Source organism: Plecotus auritus (genome assembly GCF_963455305.1).
Source record: "Plecotus auritus genome assembly, chromosome: 2".
In the NCBI taxonomy this organism is placed as follows: domain Eukaryota; kingdom Metazoa; phylum Chordata; class Mammalia; order Chiroptera; family Vespertilionidae; genus Plecotus; species Plecotus auritus.
In genome coordinates, this window is record NC_137771.1 from 33,863,761 (window position 1) to 33,891,634 (window position 27,874).

The following is a 27,874-nucleotide window of genomic DNA, read 5'->3' on the forward strand; positions in this document are numbered from 1 at the left end:
CTAACACAGGCTGTCACCATGCAGACTGGCCAGTCTGGGCAGCCAGAGCGTGGACAGGCCTGTCCAGGTGGCCAGACAATAAACAGGCTTGTCCTTGTGGCTAGAATGCAGACAGGCCTGTCTGGGCTGTCGCTGTGTGGACAGGCCTGCCTGCGAGGCCAGGGCGCAGCTGAGCCCGCCGGGCTGGCCACGGTGAGGACAGGCCTGTCGGAGCTGTCACACGCAGGAGGCAGAGTGCAAACCGGCCTGCGGGGGCCTGTCTCGACAGCCAGTGTGGACAGATCGCTCTGTCCCTAGCCTGGGCTTTGCTCTGCAGGCAAGGCCCTGCGACCAGTCCCCACAGAAGGAACAATTTCTTCAGCCAGTTGGGCTCCCTTCGGCAAGTGCTTTGCTTTAAGGAAGGGACATGCCCCAGGACAGTCCCAGACTGTGTCCTTTATTCTCCTCGGCCCCAGGGGGCCTCCCGGATGCTCACGGGGGGCAGAGATGAACTCTGGCCACACAGCCTGCTCTGGATGCACTTTGGGGAGAAGATACACCTCCGGGGGGTGCGGGTGGGAGTGGGGGGCTTGCACTGTGGAGCCATAAAGACATTGAAGCCAGGGGAGGAACAGGCCTCCCAAGGTCACTCAGAGAATCAAGAGGACACCTCCCGCCCAGCCCCCATTCCTGAACTACTCCCACCCTCCTCCCAGGGCCATAGTCTGAGGAGTCCTGCAAGAGGCCTGACCCCAGGATCCCCCTCCCACTATGGGAGCACCCTTCCTTCCTTAAGGATAAGCAGCTAAGAGAGGTCAGATGTCAAGCTCCGGTCACTCCCACCGTCAGGTCTAAGGCCCTCTGAGCAGTGGAGTCTGCCCCACCACAGGCAGGCACCTGCTCCTGACTGGGCTCAGCAGGAGTGTGCTTACACACCCTAGTAGCGGGGTCACTAATTCCCGGGCATCCATCCAGGGCAGCACCGCCTGTCAGAGGCGCTTCTCTGCTCTGAGCAGGTGCTGTCCCACCACACCCCACCCCAGCTCTGGCCCTTTGGGGTGGTAGGCACCCTGGGCATGTCTGCACTCTTCCCGAGGCTCTGCTCCAGCTCCCAGGCCTGTCTCGGGTCCCCTTCCCACCTCAGCTGTCCTCTGCGGGACAGACCCCATTGGGAATGCCCACTCAGTGCACAGGCGACCCTCCAGGTGAGCCCCGAGCAGCCCAAAGCCAGTGGTCCTTTGCTCGGATGCTCGGCCTCTGGGGGTACACAGTGAGCTCACAGGCCCAGTGTGGTGGTCCCACCGGATCTGTTGACCCCCACCCTGCTGATGGGTCACACATGCCTTCAGGCTGGCTTACCTGTGACTACACCCTTTATCCCCAGACCTCTGCCTATGGGGCTACTTTGTTGGCCCCAAGAACTGAACTTTGCACTGACTCCTGCTGGTCTGGACAGGTGCTGAGATGCCTGTATCCTGCCCCCCTGGCCGGGTGCCAGCTCAGCACCTGGCAGGAAGCACACACAGACACAGCCACGGGCTGCCAGACAGGGCTAATGCTTTTATATTAGTTTTTCTGTAGAAAAAAAAAAATTCAGCTTTGAGGTTTTCATCACTCTTTTCTTTTCTTTAAAAAAAAAAAAAAAAAAAAGGTACCCAGCACTCCCTGCAAGTCCAAAGAATAAAAATGGTGTCTCCTGGGTGGGGCCAGGCCTTCCTCATTCAGCCCAGTGCCAGGACCTCCATCTCACTCCTGCCCATGGCCCCTGGCAGTCCCAGGAGAACTGTCCTCTGGCCTTGCCCATCCAAGACGTGCCTGTGGCTGGCCAGGGAATGGCAGGGAGTGACTCCCCCAGCAGCTGGGGGCCGGGCGGGTGGGGCCGGGGCAGCAGTCCTGAAGGTTCCTGTCCCCAAAGGTAGGGAAAGGGAACAAAAGCCAGCTTTTGTGAGTTCCAGAGGGTAGCAGGCACCTGGCCACAGAGAGCTCGGACATAACTCTGTGTCTTCTCCAGAGGATGGACGAACTGACGGACAGTCAGACGACAAGATGTTCTGCCCACTTTTGGCTGGGGCAAGAGCTGTTGATGGCATAGGCCAAGGAGGGCCATTTGCACGTGACTGTGTGTGTGTATGTGTGTGTACGTGTGTGTGTGCACGTGTGTGTGGGGGGGGTAGGAAGTGTGAGCCCATGCACACCAGGGTGGGGTCAGGCCCTTCCCTGAATCTGTGTGATTCAGAGGGAGTGATGGGGGGGCTGGGGGTGGGGGAGAGTGGGACCCTTTGGAGAAGAGCAGCGGGCTGTGTGTAGGTGGGTCATGGTATCTGCAAGTGTCTGGCTGTGGCACAGACTGCAGGAAGGTGTGGGGATGGGAGACTGTGTGTTTAGCTGTGTTGGGGGGTGTGGGGGTGCAATGCTGGGTGTGTCGAGGGTGGCAGAGTGGAGGCTCACAGGGCACAGGCACGTGCTGCAGAAGGGGTCCAACGTCCATCGTCCTGCAGAACATGTGGGAGAGTCAGGGAGGCCAGAGCAGTCCCACCAGCCACAACCTGTCTGAGGGAGCCCCTTGATCAAAGCTGGGGAGCCCCCTTGACAGTGCTCTGGGGGGACCAGGGGACTGCGGGCAGGAGGGGAAGCTGCCCCTGGAAGTTCAGAGTCAGTGGGCGCCACTGGGAGGTGCTCATGTTGCTGTGGCCGGGCCTGCTGTGAACTAGAGGCCCTTTGGGTCCCACTGGACTCTTGGGGCCTCACCCAGGGCTCTGCTCCACTGACCTGACCAAGGCCAAGAAGGGGCAGATACTCTCCCATCCCAGGACTCCCCAGTCCCCTCGTGAGGTCCACAGCAACAGTCACCCCTGCTGCTGACCCCTCGCTCTGCCTGAGGATAACGCCTGGAGAGAAGGGGCTCCACCTTCATAGCCCTGGACCCCTGGAGTAGAAAGAAGATGGCTCCTGAGCACTGCCCAGGCCTGCCCTCCACGCTCACACCACTGCCCCTACGCACACTCTTCTCCCCACCTGTCATCCGCCCCTGGGGTCCTCACACCCCTCAGGTTCCTTTCTGCCCCAGGCCCTACTTCAATTCAACTTCCTAAGGTGGCCCCGTGGCCTCCCAGAACCACACCCTGGCCCTGACCCCCAGCTTGGCTTACCCTGATATCGCTCTAACCAGACCTCTCCACTGACTCCTCACCAACACCCCCCTGCCCTCTCCAACATCCCCCTCCAGCAGTCCTGCCTGCCAACCCCTCCCCTCTACCCCCCGTCTGCACCTCCTTCCCTCCCAGCCTAACCCCGGGATCCACCACCGCAGACAGTCTCTTGCCGATGCACTCAATTTCCTTGTTCCTTGCCCTCCTGTCCCTCGCACCTGGTCAAAAACCCAGCCATGGCTGGATCCAGTTATCCATCTTCACTCACACCCACCACCGTCTACTGAGCACCTGCTGCCGCAGAGAAAACACAAGGCTGAAGGCACCTGGTTGACGTGACTTTATGACCAGCCACCAAGCCACTAGCCTGTGACTGCAGCTGCTCAGCCCCCTGTCCATCCTGCCACAGTAGACGCACTGACCCTCCTACAAAGCCAGTCCCTCCTGCTGTTTCCACGGGGATCACCACGACACCCTGCTCTCCTCTCATGTCTTTAATGCCTCCCTCCTCAGCAGCCCTTCCCCATCAGCATCCAAACCAGCTCCATTCCTTAAAAAAGGCCCCACATGAACTGAGCCCTGCCCGGACTTCTCACTCCTTCCCACTCCCGCTCTAATCTCTTCACAGCAGACTTCTTCATAGAGTTGTCTACGCTCCCTGGATCCACTCCTTTCCACCACTTTCTCCACCCCTGTCCCGAGGCTGCTCCCCACAAGCTCGTGGATACACGCAGTGGGCCCTTGGCAGTGCTCAGCTCCAGCAGCCTCTCAGCAGCACTGACACAGCTGATTCTCCCCACTGTGCATGTATGCATAACATGCATGTATACATAACATGCATGTATATAAATGTGTGTGCACATAAGGGAGAGCCCGTGTGCATGGGGATGCATGTGTGCACATGTTCTACATCTGTAAATGTGTGTGCTTTGTGTCTTCCATGAATATGTGCTTTGTGGGTGTGCAGGCGTGTTTACACGTGTATGCATGGGTACGTGTGTTGTGCACTGCGTATATGTGTGGGTGCTTGTGTTACATGCATGTGTAAACACCCTCTCATCTGGGCTGTCTGTGGCTTTCCTACCTCCTCCCCCAGCTGCTCCATCTCAGACCCCTCTGCAGGCTGCCTTCCCTCTGGCCATGCCTTCTCTCTCCCTCCTGAGCTCCCTGACCTCCTGCAGCCACAGTGACTGTTCAGGCTGATGATGTCTGGATGCCACCTCCAGCCCAGACCTCACTTCTGAAACCCAGACCCATATATCCAACCCATCCCTGGGCACCTCTCCCAGCGACTTTCAGGCCCCTCAACTCAACATTCCCCTAAACAAACCTGTTCTTCTCATCCACCCTCACTTCCCAGCTCGAACCTGGGCCTTGTCTCTCCCTCACCCCATGTGAAGTCTGCCTCCCCAATCCCTTTCAGGCCATCTGCTTATCTGTATCCTCACTTCCTGCCCCATCCTCTCTGGCTTAGATTACAGCAGTGGCCTCTGCCTGGGCCCTCACACCACTCCCTGCTTCCACCACATCAGGCCCTGTGTGTGGCCCATCAGGGCACTCATCTCCCTGCAGAGAAGGCCCAGCACAGGCCAGCCTCCATGGGCTTGCCATTATACCTGGCCTCCCACCCACGGCCCGGTGCATACCAAATGCTCTTACAGGTTTACACAATGATCGGTGACCCGGGGACAAGGTGAAAAATGGACAGAAAGCCCCTAGATGGGTCAGGGAGAAGGAACTGGCAAGGAGAGGTGAGTGTGCCCCACACAGACCACCCACCTATGTCAGATCCCATTCACCTGGTCACTATCGCCTCTCCTCTTCCTCCTCATCCTCATCCTCCTCGTCCTCCTCGTCCTCTTCCTCCTCCTCTTTCAATCGATCCCGGTCCTTGGAAACGTCACCAAACTCAAAGTTGCCTTCTATGTCCAAGACCTGCAGGTGCTTCAGCCTCCGGAAGGCGCTTTCCACCACAGAGCCCACGGCCAGCTTGTTAAACCTGCACGGCCACCCACGTGGGGTCAGAGCTAGGAGCCCAACCCTCCGAGTCCCCACACTTACCCACCCCTGAAGGGAAAGGGGAGGGAACGGGCCCTCCAGGAAGATGGCACAGCAGACACAGAAGGCAGGGGGCTGGGAGGCACCGTATCAAGGGGAGTCCAGGCTGTCCAGGGTGGCTATAGCTTGGGGGGGACAGGGGCTGACCCCGGGCCACGCATCCACACAGTGAGGGAAGGCTTGCCACTGCATAAGCTCTCACTACAACGTGGGAACCTCCTCTCGCCTGCCCTCTGGAATTAACTCTGAGTCCTGAGACTGCTGGGCCCGGTCACCCTGGTGCCTGGTGTGAGGTGGCACACAGGCAGGGCCAGAGCCACGCTGGCCAGGGGACACACAGATGTGGGAAGGCAGAGGCTGGGCTCTGATCCCAAGCCCCCTCCACTCTCTGTGCCCCTGTCCCCTGCAGCAGCCAAGCACAGGTCACATTCCACCCCAATGTTGCCCAGCCCGGGACCCTCTGGGCCACAAAGCCCCTGGGAGAGCACACCTGCCTTTCTCCAATATGTCTTCTCCTTTCTGATTTAAGGGGGTGGAAGGTGGGGATGTTGGCAAGAACCACCCTGGCTCTGCTGTATGGAAGCTCCCCATCTCCTTGGGGAGCTGGGCTCCCTGAACTATTTAAATCCCCAGAGCCCAGTGAGGACCTGAACATCTGCTGCCTGGGTCTGAAGCCCAGGCACAGCCCAGCCAATTGTGGACACCGCATATCGATGCTCTCTGGGCCTCGGTTTTTCCAGCTGTAAATTGGGAAGATGCTCTCTGGGATCCCTTCTTGCCACAGTCACATCAATAATGCCCAGGTGCACCACTTGGATTTGAACACTGACCTCTACCTGCATGCTGTTCCCAAGTGCCTTGACTACCCCGCTAGAGCCAGGGCGGGCCCCAGGGAACCTCCTACCTGAGAAAGATCCCCTTGAGGTTGGGTGTGGAGTCGAAGGCATTGGCAGGCACGGTGCTAATCTTGTTGTTCTGCAGGTACAGGTACTCGAGGGACTCAGGGAGCCCCCCGGGGATCTCTGTGAGCTGATTGCCAGCGATGTCCAGCAGCTACAGGGGTGGCCAGGGAAGTAAAAGCACTTAACAACTTGCAAAGACCCCCACTAACACTGCCCCCCCCAACATACCTAAATCTCACCATAACCTTGGGAGGTGGGATCTGAAACTATCCACATTTTCCAGACAGGGAAATAGAGGCTCAAAGGTTAAGAGATATGTCCAAGGCCACACAGCCTATACAAGGCGAGAACCTGGCGCGCCTGACTCCTCTGCCTTCCCACGTGGATTCACAGCCAGAATGTCCTTCCTCACTAACACACATGCCACCCCCATCGGACTGAAGAGCCCGAGGGCAAGGGCCAGGGATCCTCAATCTTTGAATCTTGCCCTACTGTCCCAGAGGAGGTGGAGTTAAGGGCAATAGGGGTGGGGCTGCTCATTTCTGGACCTCAGGGGCCATATGGGCAGGGGTCAGGCTCAGAGTCACCATGTGCCTACATTCCGGGAAGCAGGAAACCAGGAAAATGGGGTGGTTTCCCTAGAGAGCAGGAGACCTGGATGCACATGGCCCAGCTCACTGCCCCTCAACTGTCAGCACACCTTCATCCAACACACACTTGTGCAGCCCTGGGTGGGACTCCATCATCTCAAGCTCCCTTCCTCACCCCAACAGGCAGGGGCTCACGGTCAGCAAGCTGAGGGCCAAGAATCCAGATTCAACATTTAACGGGAGCACAAGCTTCACACACCATAGAGAGCCCCATCTCCTCCTCTATACACAGGGCTCCCTGCTCCCCACCGTGTTCCCTTCGCACAGCTCCAACACCTCCTCGTTCATTCCACACATCCTCTGTGCCCATGGGTGCTGGGACATGGAACCCACTGAGACACTGCCTCCACCCTCGGGAAGCCAGGCGGCAGGGGAGAGGGACACAGAACCTGACAATGCAGCCAGTGGGATGGAGCCAAGACGAGGGAGCCTGGAGGAGGAGCCTGACTCAGCCTAGGGTCAGGGCCCCTGACAGCAGCCAGTGCAGGTAGAGGCTCTGAAGTAGCAGGAGCAGCTGCTGCTTGTAGAAAGATCCAACAGTGAGAGGAAGAGTGGCCCCAATAGACACCCTATCCCTGACTGAACTCATCCAGGCCCAGGGAGGTATTTAACCCACCCATCATTGTTGGCTTCTAGAGGAGGTGACACCTGAGTCCCAAGTAGATTAGAGGCTCCAGGAGAGTGGTGACCCTCCATCTGTCTTATTCCCTGCTGGGTCCTCAGTTCTAGAACTGCATCTGCTCATGGTGAGGTCTCAATACAGACTCACGGAAGGAGTGAATAGGTATCACCAGAGTGGAAGTGGTGCTTCCAGCAGAGGGGCCGGGATGAGCAAAGCCCAGTACACCTGGGAAAATAAGAAACTCAGCTGGGGACAGGGCAGAGCAGGCCTTGACGGCCGTGGCAAGGATTCTGATCTGGGTTCTAAGGGCAGGAGTGTAAGCTGAGCATATGTTTTTCAAGATACCCTCTGATTGCATATGGAATACAGGAGTAGAGAGTTCCTAGGACGGTTGGGTCCAGGTAAGAAATGGAGGTGGGTTGGCTAGGAGTATGAGCCGCAGGGATGGAGCGAAGTGGACAGAGTGAGATGTGATGGAAGAACTGGCAGGGGATAGTAACAAGGGGCATTGTGTGGCAGGCTGTGTGAAAAGGGGATGTCAAGGGCAGCTTCCAGGTATCACGTGGGCACCAGGGGTGGTGTCACCCCCTTTAGTGAGTTAGAAAATGCAGGAGGAGCTGGTGTGAGGGAGAGGACAATGGGGTCTGGACCCCTTGAGAACAGGTTCTGGAGTATACCTAAGAGGGACTGATGGGCAGAGGGGGCTGACTCTCCTGTCTGGCACTCAGCAGGGAAGTCTGGGTGAGGAGAGACACCCCGCTAGGGCTGCTCCTTCAGGACCAGCTGCCTCCCCTGACTCCCACCCTGCTCCATCCTCAGGATCTGCCTCACCTCCCTGCCCCCTACTCAGACATTCCTATCCTGGCAGCTGCCCCCACAAGCATGGACTGGGAGCCTAGCCGGTCGGGGCCTTGGGTCCAGCAGTGAACACAAGAGACTAAAATGCCGGCCTTTATTCTAGAGAAAAGAACAGGCAACAAGAAAGCAAACAGATGACCTAATGCCTGGGAGGGATGAGGGTTATGAAGAAAAACAAAGCAGAGGAAGGAGGTAGGCGTGAAAGACCTCCCAAGGAGGTGACATTTGAGCATATCCCTAAGAGACAGGGAGGAGCAAGCCCTGGGACAGGGAGGGTAGGGGGGGGGGGGGGCACAGAGGACAGCATGGCAGGCCCTGAAGCCCCCTGGGGGTCCTGGCAGCACCTTGGCCCTGCCTCCCAGGTTTCTCAAATGAGGTTCCCTTTCGGCCCCTCATTAAGTGTGTGTGTGGGGGGGTTCATTGTAAGAAGCTCAATTCTTAAGGCCAGACATCCTGCCTGACTCGGACCATGGCCACGACAGCCATACCCACGGCTCAGAACACCTCAAGTAGACTCCCCCAGCCCTCTGGAGACCACCTCACGGCCTGCTGCCCTCCCCCAAGTCCAGCCTTCTCTAGGCACATATTCCTGTGCCTGTGGGTGGGTGAGCATGACCCTCCTGCCACCTGAACTGCCTGCCCCAGTCCTCCTGAGCCATGGGCCTCTGCCTGTAGCCATGACCTCCCCTTACTCCCATAGCCCTCACGCCTGTACCTCCAGTTAGTGAGCTCTGCCTGGCCTGCCTCACCGGCTGTATTCGGCCCTTCACTCCTTACCGGGCATGGCAGCCATACTCTCTGCATGGCCCACCTCCCACCCCCTCCACCCCCATTCCTAGGGCCTGGCCTCCCCAGCAGGTACCTCCCTCATAGCCCAGTCCCCTGCCCGCCCCTTTACCTGCAGATGGGCAAGGTCGGCCCAGGCACTGGGGCCCAAAGCCCGGCTGCGCAGCCGGTTGCCGGTGAGGTAGAGCTCACGCAGCTGGGCCATGCCGGCCAGCGACCCGCGTGCCAGGGCAGCCAGCTCATTGCGCTTGACCTTCAGCACATGCACGTTGCGGGGCAGCCCCGGCGGCAGTGTGTGCAGCCGGTTGCCAGACATGTCCAGTGAACGCAGCAGGCGCAGCTTGCGGAAGGCGTCGCGGTGCACCTGCGGGCTGGTGATGCGGTTGTAGCTGAGGTTCAGCTCCTCCAGGAAGTAAGTGGTGGCAAAGTCGTCGCGGCCGATGCCTGTGATCTGGTTGTGCAGGATCATGAGGGTGCGCACGCGGCGGGGCAGGCCGCTGGGCACGCGCTCCAGCGCGTTGTTGTACAGGTGCACGGTGTGCAGCCGCTTGAGGCCCTGGAAGGCCCGCGGGTGGATGCCGTGCGCGCGCAGCTGGTTGCTGTGCAGCAGCAGGTACTCGAGGCTGCGGATGGGGGTCAGCACGTCCGCGTCCACGCTGCGGATGGCGTTCTTCTCCAGGTGCAGCAGCACCAGGCTGCGCGGCAGCCCGGCCGGGACCCGCGACAGGTTGTTGCTGGACAGATCCAGGTACTCCAGGCTGGAGAGCTTCCTGGGGGAGAGTGAATGGGACAGTTGGCAGGAGCCCACACAGCAGGAGCCCGCTCTTGTTCCCACCCTTTTCCCAGGGGAGGTGGCCGGGAAACTGCCTCTAATTCACCCCAGTTCTTACTGGGGGACCTCAGTCCTCTCCAGGCCCACTGGATTAGCCATGACCTTGGTGCAGAAGGCTGTAGCATGGTTTCTGATACATGGAGGTTTATGTGAAGACCAGTTGTTTAAGATCTTGGGCGGGGGGGGGGGGGGGGGGGGGCGGGGGGAGCATACTTTGGACTCAAAAAAAAAAAAAAGTAAAACATATTTGCCTTCAACAAGAATGTCTGAGTTTCTATTTTGTACCAAGAAGCCGGCCTCTGCCAACGCTTCCCTGCCTCACTGGAATTTTGGCAGCCTTGCCCATACACATCACTTGCTCTTGGGGACAGAAATGTCAGCAGAGGCACAAGCCTCAAAGTTCCTTCTCCAGGGAGCCTGGCCAGGGCAGGGGGCGGGAGATGCGTGTGGGAGGGCCTGGCTGGGTGGGCGCTGGGAGGGCCTCCGTGACCGGTCCTGCTGAGGCCGGCGGGGTTTACCAGAAGGTCTCGTTGTCCAGGCCCTGGTCAGTCAGGTAGTTGTTCTGCAGGTACAGCTCCCGCAGGTTGCTCAGCTCACTGAAGGCACCTGGTGGGATCTTCTCCAGCTTGTTGTTCTAGGGGAGGGGCGGGGGGGGGGGGAGCATGAGACAGCCCAGGGCCCTGCAAGGGGCACCGAGGGCTCTGAGGGAGCCATGAGGAGCGGGCCCAGGCCTGGAGCACGGACAGCCAGGTGCCCGGGCTTCTGCCTGCTTCTCTGTAGTGGGTGCTGTGCCCTCTGGCATGTACTAAAGGCCCCACAGCCTTGCCACATGAGCTCTGCCCTCACTCTGGCCCCTGCTCTGACGGGGCCCCATCTGCCCTCTACCTCCTACCTTGAGGTGCAGCTTATAGAGGGCAGGCGGCAGGTGCTTGGGCACATGGCGCAGGAAGTTGCTGGACAGAATAAGGATCTCGACGTTGCTGGAACCGTTGAACATGTTGTCTGGCAGCCCGGCATCTGCCAGCTTGTTGTTGTGCAGGTACACGGACCTGGGGGGTGAGGTGCAGGTCCTCACCCACACAGGCCCCCACTCCACCCCTGGCCACAGCGCCCATCACCTGGTGAGCCTCCAAACCTTGCTCAGGTTGGGCCTGGGGCCGAGGGCACCTTCCTTCCATCTGAGGAACCTCAGACTCAACCTAATGTAGTCCCCCCCCCCCCCCAGTACCACTGAGGGGACCAAGGACCACCAGCAGTTGCCCCATAAGTTAGTGGCAGAAATAGGATTTCCTGACCCCCAATCCATGCTTCTCCATAGCCTTCAAGACTCTCAGTCATTCCCCGCCTGTCACACCCACACAGCTGGCTCTGAGTTCTATAGGACTCCTGAAGATGGAGAAGATGGGGTGTGTCCCTAACACCTCTTGTCCCTGATGCTCAGCACAGGGCTTGGCTCAGAGGGGGTGAGTGTCCCCACATGCCAGGAATGTTCTAGATTCTGAAGATATAGCAGTGGACACCACCACCAAGATCCTGCCCTCATGGAGGTAACATAGTAGAGGGCCAGAAGACCAGGACCAAAGGAATACACAGAAGACATAGCTCATTCTTGCTGTGTGCCTCTCTTGGGCCTCAGCCTTCTCATCTGTGGGATGGGGCCACACACGGTGACCCTGGCTCCTCAGGGGAATGGAGAGAATCGAGTGAGGTGACAGATTCAGGTACAGAAGCGACACCAGGAGTGTCAGTCCCACCAGCACCACTCTGCCCTGCTCACTCCTCCCAAGGCTCTGCCCCCAGGGGCTGAGGAAGGAAGGAGGCACCCTCTCCAGCTCCCACAGCTCCACAGACATCACCCTCCTCCATCTTGCCTCCTCATCCTTTAGGTCTCAGCCTTTGGAGCCTGTGCCCCCGCAGCCGCCAGCGTCTCTGACCACAGCCCTGAGCATGGGGCCTCATGCCCACACTACCCAGCATGGCCCTCCTCCAGGGCCCATCTGGGTCCTCTCTGCCTCAGTCAGGGTGGCAGCCTCTGCTCAGCTCCTCCCTCACCCCAGCCTGAGCCCAGGGACCCCTCTGACCTCTGACCTCAAGTTTGGCTTCTGGCCAAAGGTGAGCCCATAGATCTTGGTGAGATAGTTGGCAGCGAAGTCCACACTGATCAGGGTATTTGGCAGGAATCGGGGTGCCAAGGTCAGCTGGAAAGGGAAGAGTTGGGGCAGAAAGACCAATGGAGGGGAGGAGGTCCGCTCTGGGTCCCACTGCCTGCTGCCCATTCGGGCCCCTTCACTTGTCTCCACCCAGCAACCACAGCTCCCTTTCTAAAGTGGAAACCCGTCCCCTTCCTCTGATAACACAAACACAGACCCTCTACAGCTCCCCTGAGCTTGGCATTCAAAGCTCGCCAGCCTGTCTGCTGCCCTGCCTGTCCTCCTGTTCTCTCCCCTCACTGGCCCCCCGACACTGGCTGTCCAGCCACAGTGAGCACCCACGCTTTCCCAGACACAGCCCACGATGTCCACTCTTCATTCATTCAACAGCAGAACCCGAGTCTACAACATTCCAGGCACGGTACAAGGAGCTCACTGGGCACATCCTGGGCAACAAGACAGAGAAGTACCTCTGCCCCCCACTCCAAGCTTACATCCTCATCCTCATGGAGAAGACAATAAACAGGGATAACAGTATCTGATAATGATCACGGCTATGCAGGGAATTCAAACAGGCTGAAGACAGAACGACTGGGTTGGGTGCTCGGGGAACAGGTGACAGGCACTTAAGGCATGACACACCGTAAGTGCCAACTGAGAGGAGGGCTCCCAACGCAGCAGGAGCAGCATGCAAACCCAGCGTGGAGGGTGGGGTTGCAGGGCTTGGGGGCTGGAGAGGAGCGGAAGGGTGTGAGCAGGGCTTGTTCAGAAAAGCAGGGGGAAGTGTGGCTTTCATTCTGGGTGGAAGGCAAAGCCACTGGAGGGTTTTAAGCAGGGAGGGGGAATGTAGGGGAGAAGCAGGGCATGATTTTTAAAGGTCACTGTGGCCACTCTGAGGAGAAGGGGCAGTGAAGGAGGAGGCAGGGTTGGCCAGTTGGGAGATAGTGGCTGGGGGGTGGGGATGGGCCTGCAGTGCTGCTGGACACGGTGAGCGAAGCCCTCGGGCTTCGCACTCGGATTAGCAGTACTGTGGGTGGTTGGAGACGCCCTTCACAGAGACGGAGAGCCCGCAGGAGGACTGTGGGCTGTGGACAGGAAGCAGTCCTGCTTCCATTAGACCTCTGGGGAGACATCCAGGGGCAGAACGGGGAGGGGCTGGAGGTTGCCACGGGACCAGGCGATTATGGAGAGAGTTCAGAGAGAAGGGCCAGGACAGAGCTCTGGGCACTCCCAATATATTGAGCTTGAGTGTCTCTGTGCCTTTTCTCACGCTGTCCCTCCTACTTCAGGACCTCTGCCTGAAATCCTGTAACCCTTCACGGCCCTTTAAATGCTATCACCTCCACAAAGTCCTGAAAGTGTACCAGCCCGCTATCACCCCACCCGCTCGGCCTCTGTCTTTATTAACTGACCACTCTGATGCCCCAGGTAAGGCGTGGGGTATGGGCCATGTCTGAGAGCAACAGGGACCTGAAGAAGTCCTGGTGAAAGTTCCCTGAACTCAGCCTCTGACACCCAGGGGCGTGGGCAGCACACCTCCTCCCTGCTGCAGGCCCCTCACCTTGTTATTGGCCAGGTACAGGTAATTGAGGTTGGTCAGATGCTCAAACGCCTCCTCGGGGAGCCCTTCAAAGGACAGGCATCGGTCAGAGCCCTGGATGAAGGAGACGCTACAGGGGAGCACACCAGCACCAACCCCCAAGCCCACCCCACTTGCCAGGCCTGGGAAGGGCACTCCCTGAGGCAGTGTGGCTCTGCTCTCGTCCCAGCCAGTCCCAGCAGGCCTTCCCAGCCCCTTGCCCACAGGGGCCCAAGCTCAGAGAAGCAGGTGGGAAAGTGTCCACCGAGGGGTGAACCACCCGGGTGGGACTGGGTGCCCCCCGTAAGGTCAGGCCATGGGAGGGAGGACCCAGACTAACATTTTCCAAGTCAGGAAGGCGTGCTCCCCCGGGGGCAGCCCCACAGGATCCAAAGCAGGGCACGGTTTCAGCCTCGGAGCCTCCCCACCACCTGGCCCGCCCCTGTCCCATGTAGTGTCAGGACTCGCTGTCACTGGGATCCCAGCCAGGCTGGCCCTTCTCCAGTCCCGAGGCTCCCAGACCCTAGGATGCTGGGACTCACCCAATTATCTAACGAGAGGGAACAGTTACGTAAACGGTGCAGCATCCTCCATGGAATAGCTGCCGTGTAAAGATGGCCGTGGAGGGTTTTAGCAACAGGAGGAATGCTGCCGAGCTAACTGCTGAGTGAAACAAAGCACTTACAATAGTTGTGCCGCCTACACTATACATTCAGCTAGGAATGAGAAAATGCAAAGAAAAGAGACTAGATTGGATTGTGATGATGGTTGTGCAACTGGATAAATGACTAAGACTCATCAAATTGTACCTTTTAATTGGGTAAATCTTATGGTATACAAATTACAGCTCAATAAAGCAGCTTTTTAAAAATGGAAAGAAATACACCAAAATGTCAATAGTGATGAACTCCAAGTGGTAGAATTGACTGGGTTTTTTATTTTCTATATTTCCAATTTTTCTATTATAATAAAAATTATTTTCATCGGCAGCAAAAGAATCACTTTTTAAAACTTGAGGGCTGTACAACTCTTCGGTTCTAAAGTCCTTCTGTGACCTGAAGAGTCCGCCACAAAGGTCTTTGAATCCTCTCCCGAGTCAACTCCCAGGTCCCAGAGACTCCCAGGGGTGGCTTTTAGGCAATATCCGGGACCCACTGCCACCCAGCCCAGACCTGCTCTTTCCCACACCCCGGGGTCCGCAGGGTGGGGCTCTCCCCTGCCTGGGGCCCCGCCCCGGCTCTGGGTGATCCCTCACCTCGGGAAGTCAGGCGGTTGTTCTGAAGGTTCAGAGTCTCCAGGCGATGCAGCCGGGAGAGCTCCTCCGGGTAGATCTTCTCCAGCTGGTTGTTCTGGGGGTCAGGGGTGGGAGTGGTGAGGAGGCAGCATGGGGATAGGCCCAACCCATCCTCAGCCCCAGTCTCTCTGTTGGGCCCCTCTCTTGGGATTCTCCCCCACGGTAGACAGGCTCTGGGTGCTAGAGGCACAGCAGGGACCACAACAAACATGGGGTCCCACGTTCTAGGAGACCTCATATGGGTGTCCACAGGAGTTCAAACTTGTCCCACTGGGTGACAGCCCATTCTCCCACAGGCCCACTTTTGGTTCCCTCTCTGGGCTGCGTTCCCCACTCCCCTGGCACCACTTTAAAACCTGGGTGTAGTACCACTTCCTCCAGAAGCCTTCCTGGGTCGGACTGGGAGTTTGAGTAGGAGCTGCTCTGGGCTCACAACTAGTCCTTCTATCTCCTTCTATCATCCTCTCTACTTGTTCCGTTTACTGCCTCCCCGACACCTGGGAGGGGCTCAGGCAGGGTATGTCTGAGTCCTCTCCATGTGCCCAGCACCCCACACAGGACCAGAGGTGGAGAGCAGGTTTCCAGGACATATTTTATGAATGGAGGAGTGAGTGAATGAGCCAAAAATAAGTGTTGTCATCAGCTTGTCCCTTTCCCTCAGAGGCTACCCTGGCCTTGGGCTCCCACCTCTGCCAGCCCAGGCCCACAGGGCTGTGTGCTGGCGAGCAGGTCACTTTCCTTCACTGGACTTGATCTCCTCTGGAAATGGATGTACAGCCCTGTCCTCGCCCAGGGGTACCGGGCAGCACAGTGTGATGGGGTGCACCAGCACTCCCAGTCCCCATCTGGAACTCCTTGTCCCACTTCCTATACCTCAGCTGGAGAGAGCACTCTGTCCTCTGAACCCCCAGAGCACTCTATTGGGGTCCGCTTTGCTCTTATTCTCCTGGCCTGTAATGGTGTCTGAGGGTCAGCTGCTGGGCAGCTCTGTGTCCATTTTTAGACCAGGCCTGACTCTATGTACGGGCCTCAGCCAAGACTCCTCCCAGGGAAACAAAGCAGGTTATATCATGTGCCCGGTGACCCAGACAATGATCAGAGGGCAACACCTTACCGTGGAGCTAGATCCTCATGTCTGACCTGCTCCAGCGCCCCAGGTCTGGGGGTGGGGAGCCAGGAGCACTGGGTGTTCTGGACAAGCAGGGAGCTGTGAGTGTGGAGGTTCTGGGACAGGAGCCGTGAGTGTGGGGGTTCTGGGACAGGAGCCGTGAGTGTGGAGGTTCTGGGACAAGAGCCGTGAGTGTGGAGGTTCTGGGACAGGAGCCGTGAGTGTGGGGGTTCTGGGACAGGAGCCGTGAGTGTGGAGGTTCTGGGACAGGAGCCGTGAGTGTGGGGGTTCTGGGACAGGAGCCGTGAGTGTGGAGGTTCTGGGACAAGAGCCGTGAGTGTGGGGGTTCTGGGACAGGAGCCGTGAGTGTGGGGCAGCCCCTGGGGACCACTGATGCAGTGCCCATCTCACCTGCAGGGACAGGTGGTTGGTGTGCTCAGGCAGGTCCCCTGGGAACTCGCGCAGGTCGATACCGCCACAGTCCACGACACCCTCCTGGGAGCAGGCACAATCTCGGGGGCAGTTAATGGTGGCTGGGCCAGGCCCCGGCTCCTCAGGCCTCAGGACCAGCACTGGCTCCTCCTCCACAAATTCGTTCTCTTCAGGGCTCAGGCTGTGGGCGCCATTTCGGCCAAACACAGGGGCCCTCACCGCGAGCACCAGTCCTAGCTGCAGCTGTGGAGGCAACAGCAGCAGGAGCAGCAGCGCCCTGCTCCAGGCCATGGTGCCTGCAGGAGGGGTTGAGTCAGACCCACCTGGGAACCAGGGCTGACTTCACCTGTTAGGTACAGTAGGCACAGGGCTAGGCCACAAACGTCCTAATGGGGCCCTTGGGGCATGAGGCAGAGCCCACACTGGATCCTGTCCTCAGCACGCATCTGATCTGGTGACTGCTGTTCCCCCACCCTCATCCCCCACACACACCCCATCAGGGCTGCCCTCAGGAGGGATGGGGGCGAAGTGAAGGGCTGCAAAACCTCCCACAACCCTCACCAGGCCTGGCCCAAAAGAATCTGTGTCCTCCTTTACAGAAGGCTCAGGAAGCACTGTGCTGTGCAGGGCTTGGCCTGGGCTTTGCTGAGCTCCCCCTCCAGCTGCCACAGGCCATGGTGGGCCCGGCCAGCAGGTGCCGCTCAGCTCTTCAGCTGGCCATTCTAGGATCCTCAGATCTTGGCCCTGCCAGTCTTCCAACTCTCGCACCCACCTGCCCCAATTATACAAGTCTATTTAGCAGTTCCTCTCTCCAGGCCTTGCTCCTTTTTCCTGGAATGCCCTTCCCTCTCTTGTGCAATCAGCAAGTTCTCCAAGAACCAATTCCAGCACTGTGTCCCCTGGGAAGACTCTGAAATGCCCCAGGGCTCTCCATTACTGTGCCCCCCCACCCCGCCGCTTGGCATGAATTGGGTTGGGTTATGAATACATAATGGTGTCTTTCTCCCACAACAGGGTGAGTCTGGATGGAAACACAGGCAGAGCCGGGCGCAGAGTAGGCATCAGTGACTGGAGCTGCTGCTGCCTCTAGAAGCTCCCAAGTCCCATTCCTGGTGTTGGACCCTCAGCTGCCCTCACCAGGGCCTGCTGTGCTCACATGACCACTACCACCTGCAGGAGACTACTGGCCTGGTCCCCTGGGGCAGCAGGGGGGGGATTGGAGGGGGGAGGGGGGGAGGGGGGGTGGGACACAGAGGATAGCTCCAGGCCAGTGGTCGGCAACATGTGGCTCTTTGGCCCCTTGAGTGTGGTTCTTCCACAAAATACCACGGCCTGGGCGAGTCTATTTTGAAGAAGTGGCGTTAGAAGAAGTTTAAGTTTAAAAAATTTGGCTCTCAGAAGAAATTTCAATCGTTGTACTGTTGATGTTTGGCTCTGTTGACTAATGAGTTGGCCGACCCCTGCTCCAGGCAATTGAGGAAGATGCTGGTTCCATTGTCTCAACAGCCCGTGGGCGGGGCTGGTCCCAGGAGTTCTTTTCAGAGACTCACTCAGAAAACTTCTCTGGGGTAGGTGAAGTCCCACCAACCCCAGTTCCAGTCCCCGTCCTCCACTTAACAGCTCTGACCTTGCTAAACCTCAGCTTCCTCATCTTACAGTTAATCCACGTGAGCTCACAGCTTCCATGAGGAGTCCTAAGTCACAGCAAAGCACCTGGCACCTATCAGGTGACATGCTGCTATCAGCGCTGCAGCGAATACAACGCAGGTAAGTATCTGGGCCTGGGGCACTGCTCCTCAGTCTGAGCCCTTAGAGGGGTCTAACGAGATGGTGGGCTGGGAGGTAAACTGGAAGCTTGATGAGGACACGGATGTCTGGTTAAGAAGGTGGGTTCTGGAGCTCAGCCCTGGCTCTTAGCAGCTGTGGGACTTGGGGCGAGTGTTGTCACCCTATAAACCCCAGCTTACTTACCTGTCCCTGAGCTGGTAGCAGGGATGTCCTAATGGGAAGAGTGTGAGATTCAGTGGGATGAGCATACTGCACTCAGTAAGTGCTCAATAAATGTTAGCTCTTCCCACCATTAGTATCTGATCTATGGGCCTTGTTCACATTTCAGCCACACCACTGCCCACTCTAGAACCCCCTGCTTCTTACCCTTCCTTATTGTGCTTTGTGGTCCAGTTCCAGGCCCACCTCCTCCCAGAAGATTTGGAAGGTGTGAGGAGAGAGAAGAGGGGTGGCAATCAGGCTCGCTTGACCCTGTAGGTCCCCAAGGCCTAAGCAGACTTGGGCCCCAGCCCTGGCCTGGCAGAGAACCAGGGAGCCCAGCACACAGAGTCCTGGGCTGCAGCCTGGCCCTATGCCCACCCTACCACATACTTGCTGCCCCCATCCCCTGACCAAATGGACGATAAATCCTCAGCCAGTCTACAGACCATCATTCCCATGGCACAGTGGTCAGCAAACTGTGGCTCGCGAGCCAATGCGGCTCTTTGGCCCCTTGAGTGTGGCTCTTCCACAAAATACCATGGCCTGGGCAAGTCTATTTTGAAGAAGTGGTGTTAGAAGTTGTTTAAGTGTAAAAAATTTGGCTCTCAGAAGAAATTTCAATCGTTGTGCTGTGGATATTTGGCTCTGTTGACTAATGAGTTGGCCGACCCCTGCCATGGCACATTATAACCCCCAGCAAACTCAACAGCCTCAGTCCCTGGACCCACCAGCATCACTCTGTCTGACTCTACTCAGAACAGGACTCTGAGAGGAGAGGTGGGCACAGGCTCAGGCCCCAAATTCAATCCGGGCAAAAGGCCAGGGAAAAGGAGTCTCCCCACACATCCTGTGCACTCAGGGGCCAGCTGTTTTCCTCCTTCAGTTTGTGTCTGTATAGGTCTGCAAACTGTATCTGTAAAAATATTTTATTTATATTAACATCTGAGCCACATTGAAAATGTTATCATCACCACTTTATAGATGAGGGAGCTGAGGCCCTGTGGGATTGGCCAATGTAACTGTTAAATGGCAACGCTGAGCTCTCAGCCCAGGTTTTAACCATGATGCCATGGTTAATGCAAAATACAGCTGGGCACTGAGGACCAAGACAGACCACTCAGGGATGGCTCTGCCCTTAAGAAGCTCACCCTTGCACTCATCCAATGTGGTTGCAACATGTGGCTACTGAGCACTTAAAATGTGACTAGTCTAAATTGAGAGGTGCTGAATGTGTACATGGGTTTCAAAGACTTAGTACAAGAAATGTAAAATATCTTAATATTAATGATCATAAAATAGCTTATTTATCTTTTTTCTTCCTTTTTTGTTTTTTTCCTCACTTGAGGATATTTTTAAGTTGATTTTTAGAAAGAGAGGAGGAGGGAGGGAGGGAGGGAGGGAGGGAGGGAGGGAGGGAGGGAGGGAGGGAGAGAGAGAGAGAGAGAGAGAGAGAGAGAGAGAGAGAGAGAGAGAGATATTGAGATTGCTCTGTTGCCTCCCGTACGTGCCCTGATTGGGAATCAAATTCAAAACCTAGGTATGTGCCCTGACTAGGAATCAAACCTGTGACCTTTTGGTATACGGGATGATGCTCCAACCAACTCAGCCATCTGGCCAGGGCACTCATTTATTTTTTTTATTGATGACATAATGTTTTGAATCTATTGAGTTAAGTTATTAAAATTAATTTTACCTGTTTCATTTTACTTGTTTACTGTGGCTTCTAGAAAATTTTACATTACATGTGTAGCTTGCCTTTGTGGCTCACACTATGTTTCTTTTAGACATTATGTGTAAATTGTGTGATAAAGGGAAGCTAAAGTACATGGGAACACAGAGGAGGCCTAACCCTGCCTGGGGCCAAGAAGAAGACTTCCCAGAAGAAGTGATGCCTCATCTAGACATGAGAGATGAGAGTATTAGGTAAAAGGCAAAGGGTGATACAAGCAAGGGGTACACAGGCCCGGGGACAAGAGAGCCCACGTTATGACCTCTAAAAAGCTCATAGTCTGGTAGAGTCTGGAGACTGGGAGTGATGCAAGTGGACAGTGGCCACAGTCCAGGAGAAGAAAGGCAGGTTAGGGAGAGTGACCCTTATCTTTGGGGAGATGAGGAGCTGTTGAAGAGTGTGGTGTAGGCAGGCTTATGGATGGACCAGTGTGGAGCTTTCAGAGGCTGTGCAGTGGTGCAGGCAAGGGCTACTGAGCCTGTTCTGGGCAGACAGGGAGGTGCTGGGCTGCAGGGACGGAGCGGGAGCTGGGTTTGAGGGAAAAGAACAGACAGTGCTGGAAGAGTGGTGACCCAGGTGCCACTCCTCCTCCTCCCAGCTTGACCAGTCTCCCTTAGAACCTTGGAATCCTGAGCAACTCCAGCTCCACTGTCTGGTTTGCTGCGTGACCTTGGCTACATCACAGACCCATCAGAGTCTCAATTTTTGGTTGTTATTGTTGTTCTAAGAATGTTCAGCAACCTAAGTCCCAAGGCCCCTTCTATGTGCCCCACCATGTTGGAGCTGTGTGTAGAAGAAGAAGAGAGAACAGACCCCTTGTCTCTGGAAGTCCCCAGAGTGAAGAGTTCCCCTGGTGAGGAACAGCCCGCACCTTTGGGAAAGCTCTGAGCTCTGTCTGGGCAATGGAGATGGGAACTCCTCATGAGGATGAAATGAAATGACATGTCCAGCTGGTGCTGGCACTCAGCAACTGTGACATCCACACCCGGGGTTATTGTTACTGTACCTGGGACCCGCTGCCCTGCCACCCCAATTCTCAATGCTCCGAAGGGCTAAGGATGGGATTAAAGCAGGAACAAGACGGAAGGGGAGGGTAGATCCCCAAGTCAGCAGGCAGAGCCTCAACCCCCAGCACCACCTTCCTCCTCCACTCAAAGTCAGTAAAGACTCGCTGATCAACTGCTCTGCGCTGGGCCGGGAACAGCTAGCTACATCTTATAGACTCCAACAGAAATCCCAAGACTAAGAAACTGAGGTGCAAGGGGTGCCCATTGCTGCCGAACCCCAGCAGGTTCCTACCCAAACGCCCCTGATCTGGGAAGCTGCTCCTGCTCGCTTGGCTGGGTTAGGGAGTTCCTCTGGGCTCCCACAGCACCCCTGGCCCACATGGAGTGGGTCTCAGGAAATGTTTGCTGAATAAAGAAATGAATTTGTGAATTTGTGAGTTGGAAAAGATCTGCAACATTGTCTGGTCTGATTCCCTCCGTTTACAGGCAAGACCAGGACTAGAATTTGTGTCTTCTGACTCCTGCCAAGAGCCTTGAGCTGGTCTTGAAAGCTGAGTAGGAGTTCCCCAGGTGGGAAAGGGGGGGAAAGGCGCTCCAGACAGGGCGGAGGGGCTGCGCAAAGGCACGGTGTGGAGATGGGGAGGAGGGAGGGATGCTTAAGGCGGGTCAACAGGATGAAGGTCCCGGTCTGGGAGGGCATCAGCCACTATCCTAAGGTGTTGGTGATAGGGCGCCATCAAGATGCCAGGCAGGTCATGGTCAGAGCTCTTAAGTATGGCTCTACCAGGCCCAAAGGTGCCACCATCAGTCACCCCTAACCATAATTCAGGTAAAAGGACAAAGTACGCTCCCACAAGCTCTCATGAAGTCATGGGAATCTGACATGTCTTAACTTGCGTTCTAGGCTAGAGTACACGGGGCCCTGGGCCTTCAAGGGGACAAGTCCGCCCAGCCTCACTTTCCCTGGCCGCCGAAGTCCAGGGGCCGTCGCTCAGGTTGCGTGGCCCCTGTAGCTGGAGATGCACACGCAGCGCCGGCGCGCATCCCTCTGCGCCTCCCAGACCCGGAGCGTCTGGCCGTCGGACCGTCAGCGCCGCACGCACGCACACCCGTCCCGGCTCCTCTCCTGAAGTTCGGGCTGCAGCTGCCTCCCACCCGCAGCCCCGAGGCCACCTCCTCTTCCACCTGACGCACACCAGGTATTCTAACGCTCTCGTCCCCGCCCCAGGCCAGACTGGCGGTTCCGGGACCTGCACCCGGGGGTTTTCGCCGCATTAGAGAGAGGCGCCGCTCCCTCTGCCCGTCCTCCGCGTTCCCCCTCCTCAATCCAGCTGACCCAGCGGGGAGGCAGCCGCTAGAGACCCACAGACGGACCCCTGGCCCGCGGCTGAGCGCTCTGGCTCAGCGAGTGCCCGGCGCTGGGCTGGGGAGCCGAGTCCCAAGCGGGCCCGGAGGTGGAGGCGCGGGCTCCGCCTCACCTGTCCGCGCTCCGGGAGGCAGATCTCTGCCCCTCGCTAGGCCTCAGTTTCTTTGTCTGTGAAGAGGTCGAAGGGGTGGGCTGGCTGGGATGAGTGACGTGAAAAGACACGAGATCACTGCGCCCCGGCTTTAGGTCAGGGGTCCTCTCCCCTCCCCGGTTCCACCTGCCCCTCACAGTCTCTGTCGCCTGCCGCGTCCTTCCATTCCCCACGCCCAGCCGCCTCAGATTCTTTCCAGATGTGCGCAGCGGGAGGGGCCGGGCCGGGACCAGCCTCTGGCCGGAGAGAACAGGCCCAGCCAGATCCGATCGCGGAGGGGTCGCAACCCCGAGGGAGAGCCGCCCGCCCTGCCCTCCGTGCAGCGCTCTGAGGGGCGAGATGCGGCGGCCCCAACCCCGCGGTCCGCGCCAGGCGGGAAGTCCGCGCCAGCTGCCCGGGCTCGGTCCCGACACCTCGTCCCCCACCCCCCACACCGCCCCCTGCGCCCCCTACCTGCTGCGTCCCCGCGCGACGCCGCGCCCCACCGGCCAAACGCGCTCTCCAGACTCTCCGCCGCGCTCCGCGGGCGCAGGCTCCTTCCATTCAAGTCCAGCCGTGCGCTCGGCGACGCAAGTTTTGTTGTGGGTTTTCTCCTCCCCGCCTCTCCCCCGCTCGCCCCCCCGCCCCGCGTGCATCTGCTGGACTCCGGCTTTCTCCGGACACGGGCGGAGGGTCCCCATAGGCGCTAGGAGGGGAGGCCTGCCCCTTCCCCACATTGGACTTGACCGGGCCCCACTTCCAGGGGAGGCAGAGCCGCCGGACCGACCCCTCTCCCCGTCTCGGCCCTGGCGGGACCGCCGAACCACTCCCCTCCACCCCCTTCCACCCGCCGCCCAGGATACTGGAGAGGCGGGGTGTGTAGCCCACACTGCTTTCTAGTTCCCATCCTTCCGCAGTGGAACTGGACCCTGTTTAGGCCCCAGCACCTGAATGAGGGACGGGGAGAGGGCCCCTTCCACCAAGTGTCTCTGCGCTCAGTTTCTTCCTCATGACGGATTTTGCAACCGCTCCAGGCCCGAGTACCTTTCTGTTCACTCTCCCACCCTGGGGTCCTGGGCCGTGGCTAGCAGGGCCGCCAGCCAAGACCCTGTTGAGTAGCTTTCCGGAAAAGTTCCCGGCCCTCCCCACACTCCTTACCCCCTCCTTGGCCCTGGGCTCACAGCCTGGTCAGCCTTGAAGGGCTGTAAATTGGGCAGGGAGTAGGGTGCATGTGGATCCCAGTCTCAGGGAGACAATGGGGGTGAGGAGTGAGCCCTCGCCATGTTGCTCCCAGGAGCTGAAAACGTTTCCAAGTCAAGGAGCATTAACTACTAGCAGCTGAAGCAACACTGTTTGGCGCCAGGGGCTTTGGCAGTTGAACGGGGTAGGGCTGGTTTTCGGTGGTACTTGGCTCCTCCACTGCCTAACAAGGCTCTCCCCCCATACCTGCTCTGGCCTTGTGGGCAGGGCACCCACAACTGCCTTACCTAGCTGCCCTCCTACTGCCGAGGGAGAAGTAACTCAAACTTGGGATCACTTGCTCAACCTAAATTGCCAAGGCCGAGAGAATGAATGAATGGCTCATGTAAAAGCTCCAGGCCTTTCATTGGCTTCTGCTGCCACATCCTGACTGTATCACATGCATTACACTTTCCACAACGTTGCAAGAGAATTGCTGTTGCCCCAGTTCGCTGATAAGGAGACAGCCTTAGAAAGGATGTGGTTGAGTAACTGAGTAAAATGGCTAATTTATCCTTCCCCACAGCTCAAGTTCTTTCCACGATGGAAACAGGTAGGTAATTTAAGCAGGCAAGTGCAGAGGCTGGGTTTGAACCCAGGACTGTTTGTTTCCACTATTTCAAAAACTCAAGAATTTAACAAGAATGGGAAGGGGAAATATTTTGCCTTCTTTGGTCTCCTAATTCTGAGCTCAAATTTATGAGCATTGGTATGATTCACAGATTGGACAAGGGCCAACATAGAGATGCATCTTGTGTCTTCTCAACATTGAGCTTAGAGTCAAGTGGAGCTAGAACAAGGTGCTACTGGCTTGAATACCCATGAATTAAAGAAAACCTCTAGAAGAACAATGAGAAATAGCACATACTGAGTTCCTACTAAGTGCCAGGCACCGTGTTAAATCCTTAAATATCTTAATCATCTCAACACTGTGGGGAAGGTATTGTTTCCTGTAACTGCAGAAGCCAGCCAGAGGGCACACCACATATCCGGCCCCTCTCCCAGACCCAAGAAATAGGCTCTTCTATGGAATGCCAAGCTAGTGCATGCCCACACCTGCTCTGTGGCTGCCAGGTGCTGTAGACACAAGCTAAAATCACCTGTCTTAAGTATAATATGGAGGAATCACTTTGCGTGTCTCTGGTGGAAAATGGGGGTGACCATGGTTCTCTCAAAGCAGATCCTCTAACTTTCAGAAGGGCTGTAAAGACAGAATTGATTTGAATTGCAGGTTTCCTGAATCTACTTGTGCTGCCCCTCGTTTCATCTCCTGTTTAAGTGCACAGTGTCAAGTACCAGCTTCAGACTTAGACTTGTGTTCAAATCCCAGCAGGCTCCTAAGGAAGATAAAAATAGTACCCATACCTCACCAAATGTCTACATTAATGAGAACACGGAAGCAGAGGACTCTGCACAGCACCTGGCAAATGGTAGCTGCTATTATTATAAACCATCACCAAGACCTGACTGAACGTGCAGGAGACAGGTATTAAAATAGAAATGACAAGTGACAAGGATTATACAGAAACCTCTGCATTGCCCAGGTTGGTGCCTTCTAATTCAAAACAACAGGAAACAAGAACACTCAAGAGGGAAGGAGTAGTGACATACATATGGCCAGAGAGGTAGGAGTAAAGGAAAAGAAGACTGTGCTGAGGATCTGATGAGGAAAAAGGGGACATAAGAAATAAGATGAGGGAGGTGAGGTGTGGCTATACTTCATCATCAGAGAAGAAAATTCCTCTTACTCTGAGGACTCAAAACCTTTCCTTATTAAGTAGAGTAGCAGAGTCCCAAATACCGAGCTATGGCAGCAGCTGGATTTTCTGGACATTTAGAAATCAAATCGCATGGTGTTGTTTTGTGTATATGGATTCCATCTGAAGGATCTTGATAAAAGACATTACATAACAAGCAGGGTATGATGGAAAAACCACAGGCCAAGTCAGGGACAGAAAAAGTCTTCTGGGCTCCTGTAACATCCCGTACAAACTACTGTTGAACTTTTCTGCCATATATTGTTTTCATCTCTTTCCCCACTGGATTGTAAACCCTCCAGGGCAAGAACCTTATCTTATGTTCTATATATCTAAGCTAGTATATCTAAACCAGAATTTAACTTTAAGATTCTTTTTTGGCTTCTAAATCTTATGTTCTGTAAGGTCCCTTTCTAGCCCCAAAACACCATCGTTGCCATAGGCAGAAGTAACCTCCAAAGATGTCCATACCCTAATCTGTAGAGCCTGTGAATATGTTACACTACCTGGCAAAGGAACTTCAAATGGGAGATTATCCTAGATTGTCCAGGTGGGCCTAACCCAGGGGTGGGCAAACTTTTTGACTCGAGGGCCACAATGGGTTCTTAAACTGGACTAGAGGGCCAGAACAAAAGCATGGATGGAGTGTTTGTGTGAACTAATATAAATTCAAAGTAAAGGAGCGGAGGGGAGAGCAAGAGGGACCCAGGCCTGCAGGGGATCCGGCCCACGGGCTGTAGTTTGCCCACGGCTGGCCTAACCTAATCACACCAGCTCTTAAAAACAGAACTTTATCTGGCTGGAGGTAGGAGAGATGAGGCAGAAGGGGGCATCAGAGAGATTTGAAATGTGAGGACTCAATTAGCTTTGAAGATGAAGGAAATGCAGGCTGAGAACAACCCAGGCTGCCAGCTAGGAAGCAGGGACTTCAGTCCCGCGGCAGTAGGAACCGCATTCTGCCAACATCCTGAAGAGCGTGGAGCAGATTCTCTTCCAGGGCCTCCAAGTAAGAGTCCAGGGCAGCCAACACCTTGACTTTGGCCTCATGAGATCTGGAACTGAGAAACCAGCCAAACCTACCCAGACTTCGGAACTACATAAATTTGAGTTAAGCCACTAAGTTTGTGATAATTTGTTACAGCAGCAATAGAAAACTAATACAAACGTTAATAATTAAAACTGCATTTTCCCACACATCATTTCACTAAATCTTCACAATAAGCATGATAGTGTTATTGTCTCCTTATTTTAGGAAACTGATGCTCAGGAAAGGATAAGCAACTTGCTCAGGTGACCAGCTAACAAGTACTTGAGCCACAGAACAAACTTTCGGGGAACAAGTTAGAGTATAGACAGTAAACATAAGGTTCATGTCTTCTTCCTGGCCCAAAGAAGAAAAAAAGGTTTTGATAAACGGCAAAAGGAGAAATCCTCAAAAGAGTGGCTGTCGCCCTGACCGGTTTGGCTCAGTGGATAGAGCGTTGGCCTGTGGACTGAAGGGTCCCAGGTTCGATTCCGGTCAAGGGCATGTACCTTGGTTGCGGGCACATCCCCAGTAGGGGGTGTGCAGGAGGCAGCTGATGGATGTTTCTCTCTCATCAATGTTTCTAACTCTCTATCCCTCTCCCTTCCTCTCTGTAAAAAATCAATAAAATATATATTTTTTAAAAAAAAAGAGTGGCTGTCAAGGAACTATTTCCTCCCATTGAGATGCTCTCTCAGCCATTGCTAATGTACCTCTTTCACAATGAAATGCAGCTGGGTTTCGGAACATCTCTGTGGTTGGAGAGTTCAGTCCACTCGTGACCAATTTTTATTGTCAGGGAGTTCGCCTGATTTTCAGTCTGAAATTTCCCTTTTTATATTTCTTCCCTTTACTTCTAATAATAAAGAAAAAGAAATCCTTCCCCTCTTTGGTCTTCCCATTTCTTAAATATTTGTGAACTGTTATCAGACTCTACCCTTGGGTATCATTTTGCCAAGCTGAAGTCTCCTAAATCAGCCTTTCTTTTATACTGCTGTGTCGTCATGTCTGAACTTCTTTCCCACTTATTTGAGTACTAATGAGGTGTTTAATCTTGAACCAAGAATTCTGTACACTACAGAAGGGGCCATATTCTAAAAGGTGAATTATACAATAACCAACTTGGTAGTTGGTTAGAACGATAACACTTACTGCTTGCTTCTCTGCCTGCAATTTAAATAAACAGCAGACTACAATGAATTTCCCCCAATTTTACATAAAAGTTTTTGGCCAC

General features: G+C 55.9%; 1 protein-coding gene across 4 annotated transcripts; it reads right to left on the reverse strand.

Annotated features, from left to right (window-relative positions):
* Nucleotides 1-1,519: 1,519 nt before the first annotated feature.
* On the reverse strand, nucleotides 1,520-23,202 carry PODN (podocan). Of its 4 annotated transcripts, none has more exons than XM_080656061.1 (11): nucleotides 23,095-23,202; nucleotides 16,379-16,695; nucleotides 14,821-14,914; nucleotides 13,548-13,612; nucleotides 11,925-12,034; nucleotides 10,729-10,885; nucleotides 10,355-10,470; nucleotides 9,117-9,774; nucleotides 6,091-6,239; nucleotides 4,928-5,127; nucleotides 1,520-2,471 (listed from the first exon to the last, which is right to left on the reverse strand). In XM_080656061.1, the coding sequence occupies exons 2-10, from the start codon at nucleotides 16,688-16,690 to the stop codon at nucleotides 4,935-4,937; spliced, it is 1,854 nt and encodes a 617-aa protein (XP_080512187.1). In that variant the 5' UTR covers nucleotides 16,691-16,695; nucleotides 23,095-23,202; the 3' UTR covers nucleotides 1,520-2,471; nucleotides 4,928-4,934. The 4 variants fall into 4 exon arrangements, 3 of the variants coding, with proteins under 3 accessions (XP_080512187.1, XP_080512188.1, XP_080512189.1); XM_080656062.1 differs by lacking the exon at nucleotides 23,095-23,202 and adding an exon at nucleotides 18,371-18,662; XR_013959931.1 differs by lacking the exons at nucleotides 1,520-2,471; nucleotides 4,928-5,127 and adding an exon at nucleotides 7,355-7,585 and having other exon boundaries at nucleotides 6,205-6,239.
* Between the last annotated feature and the right edge of the window lie 4,672 nt (nucleotides 23,203-27,874).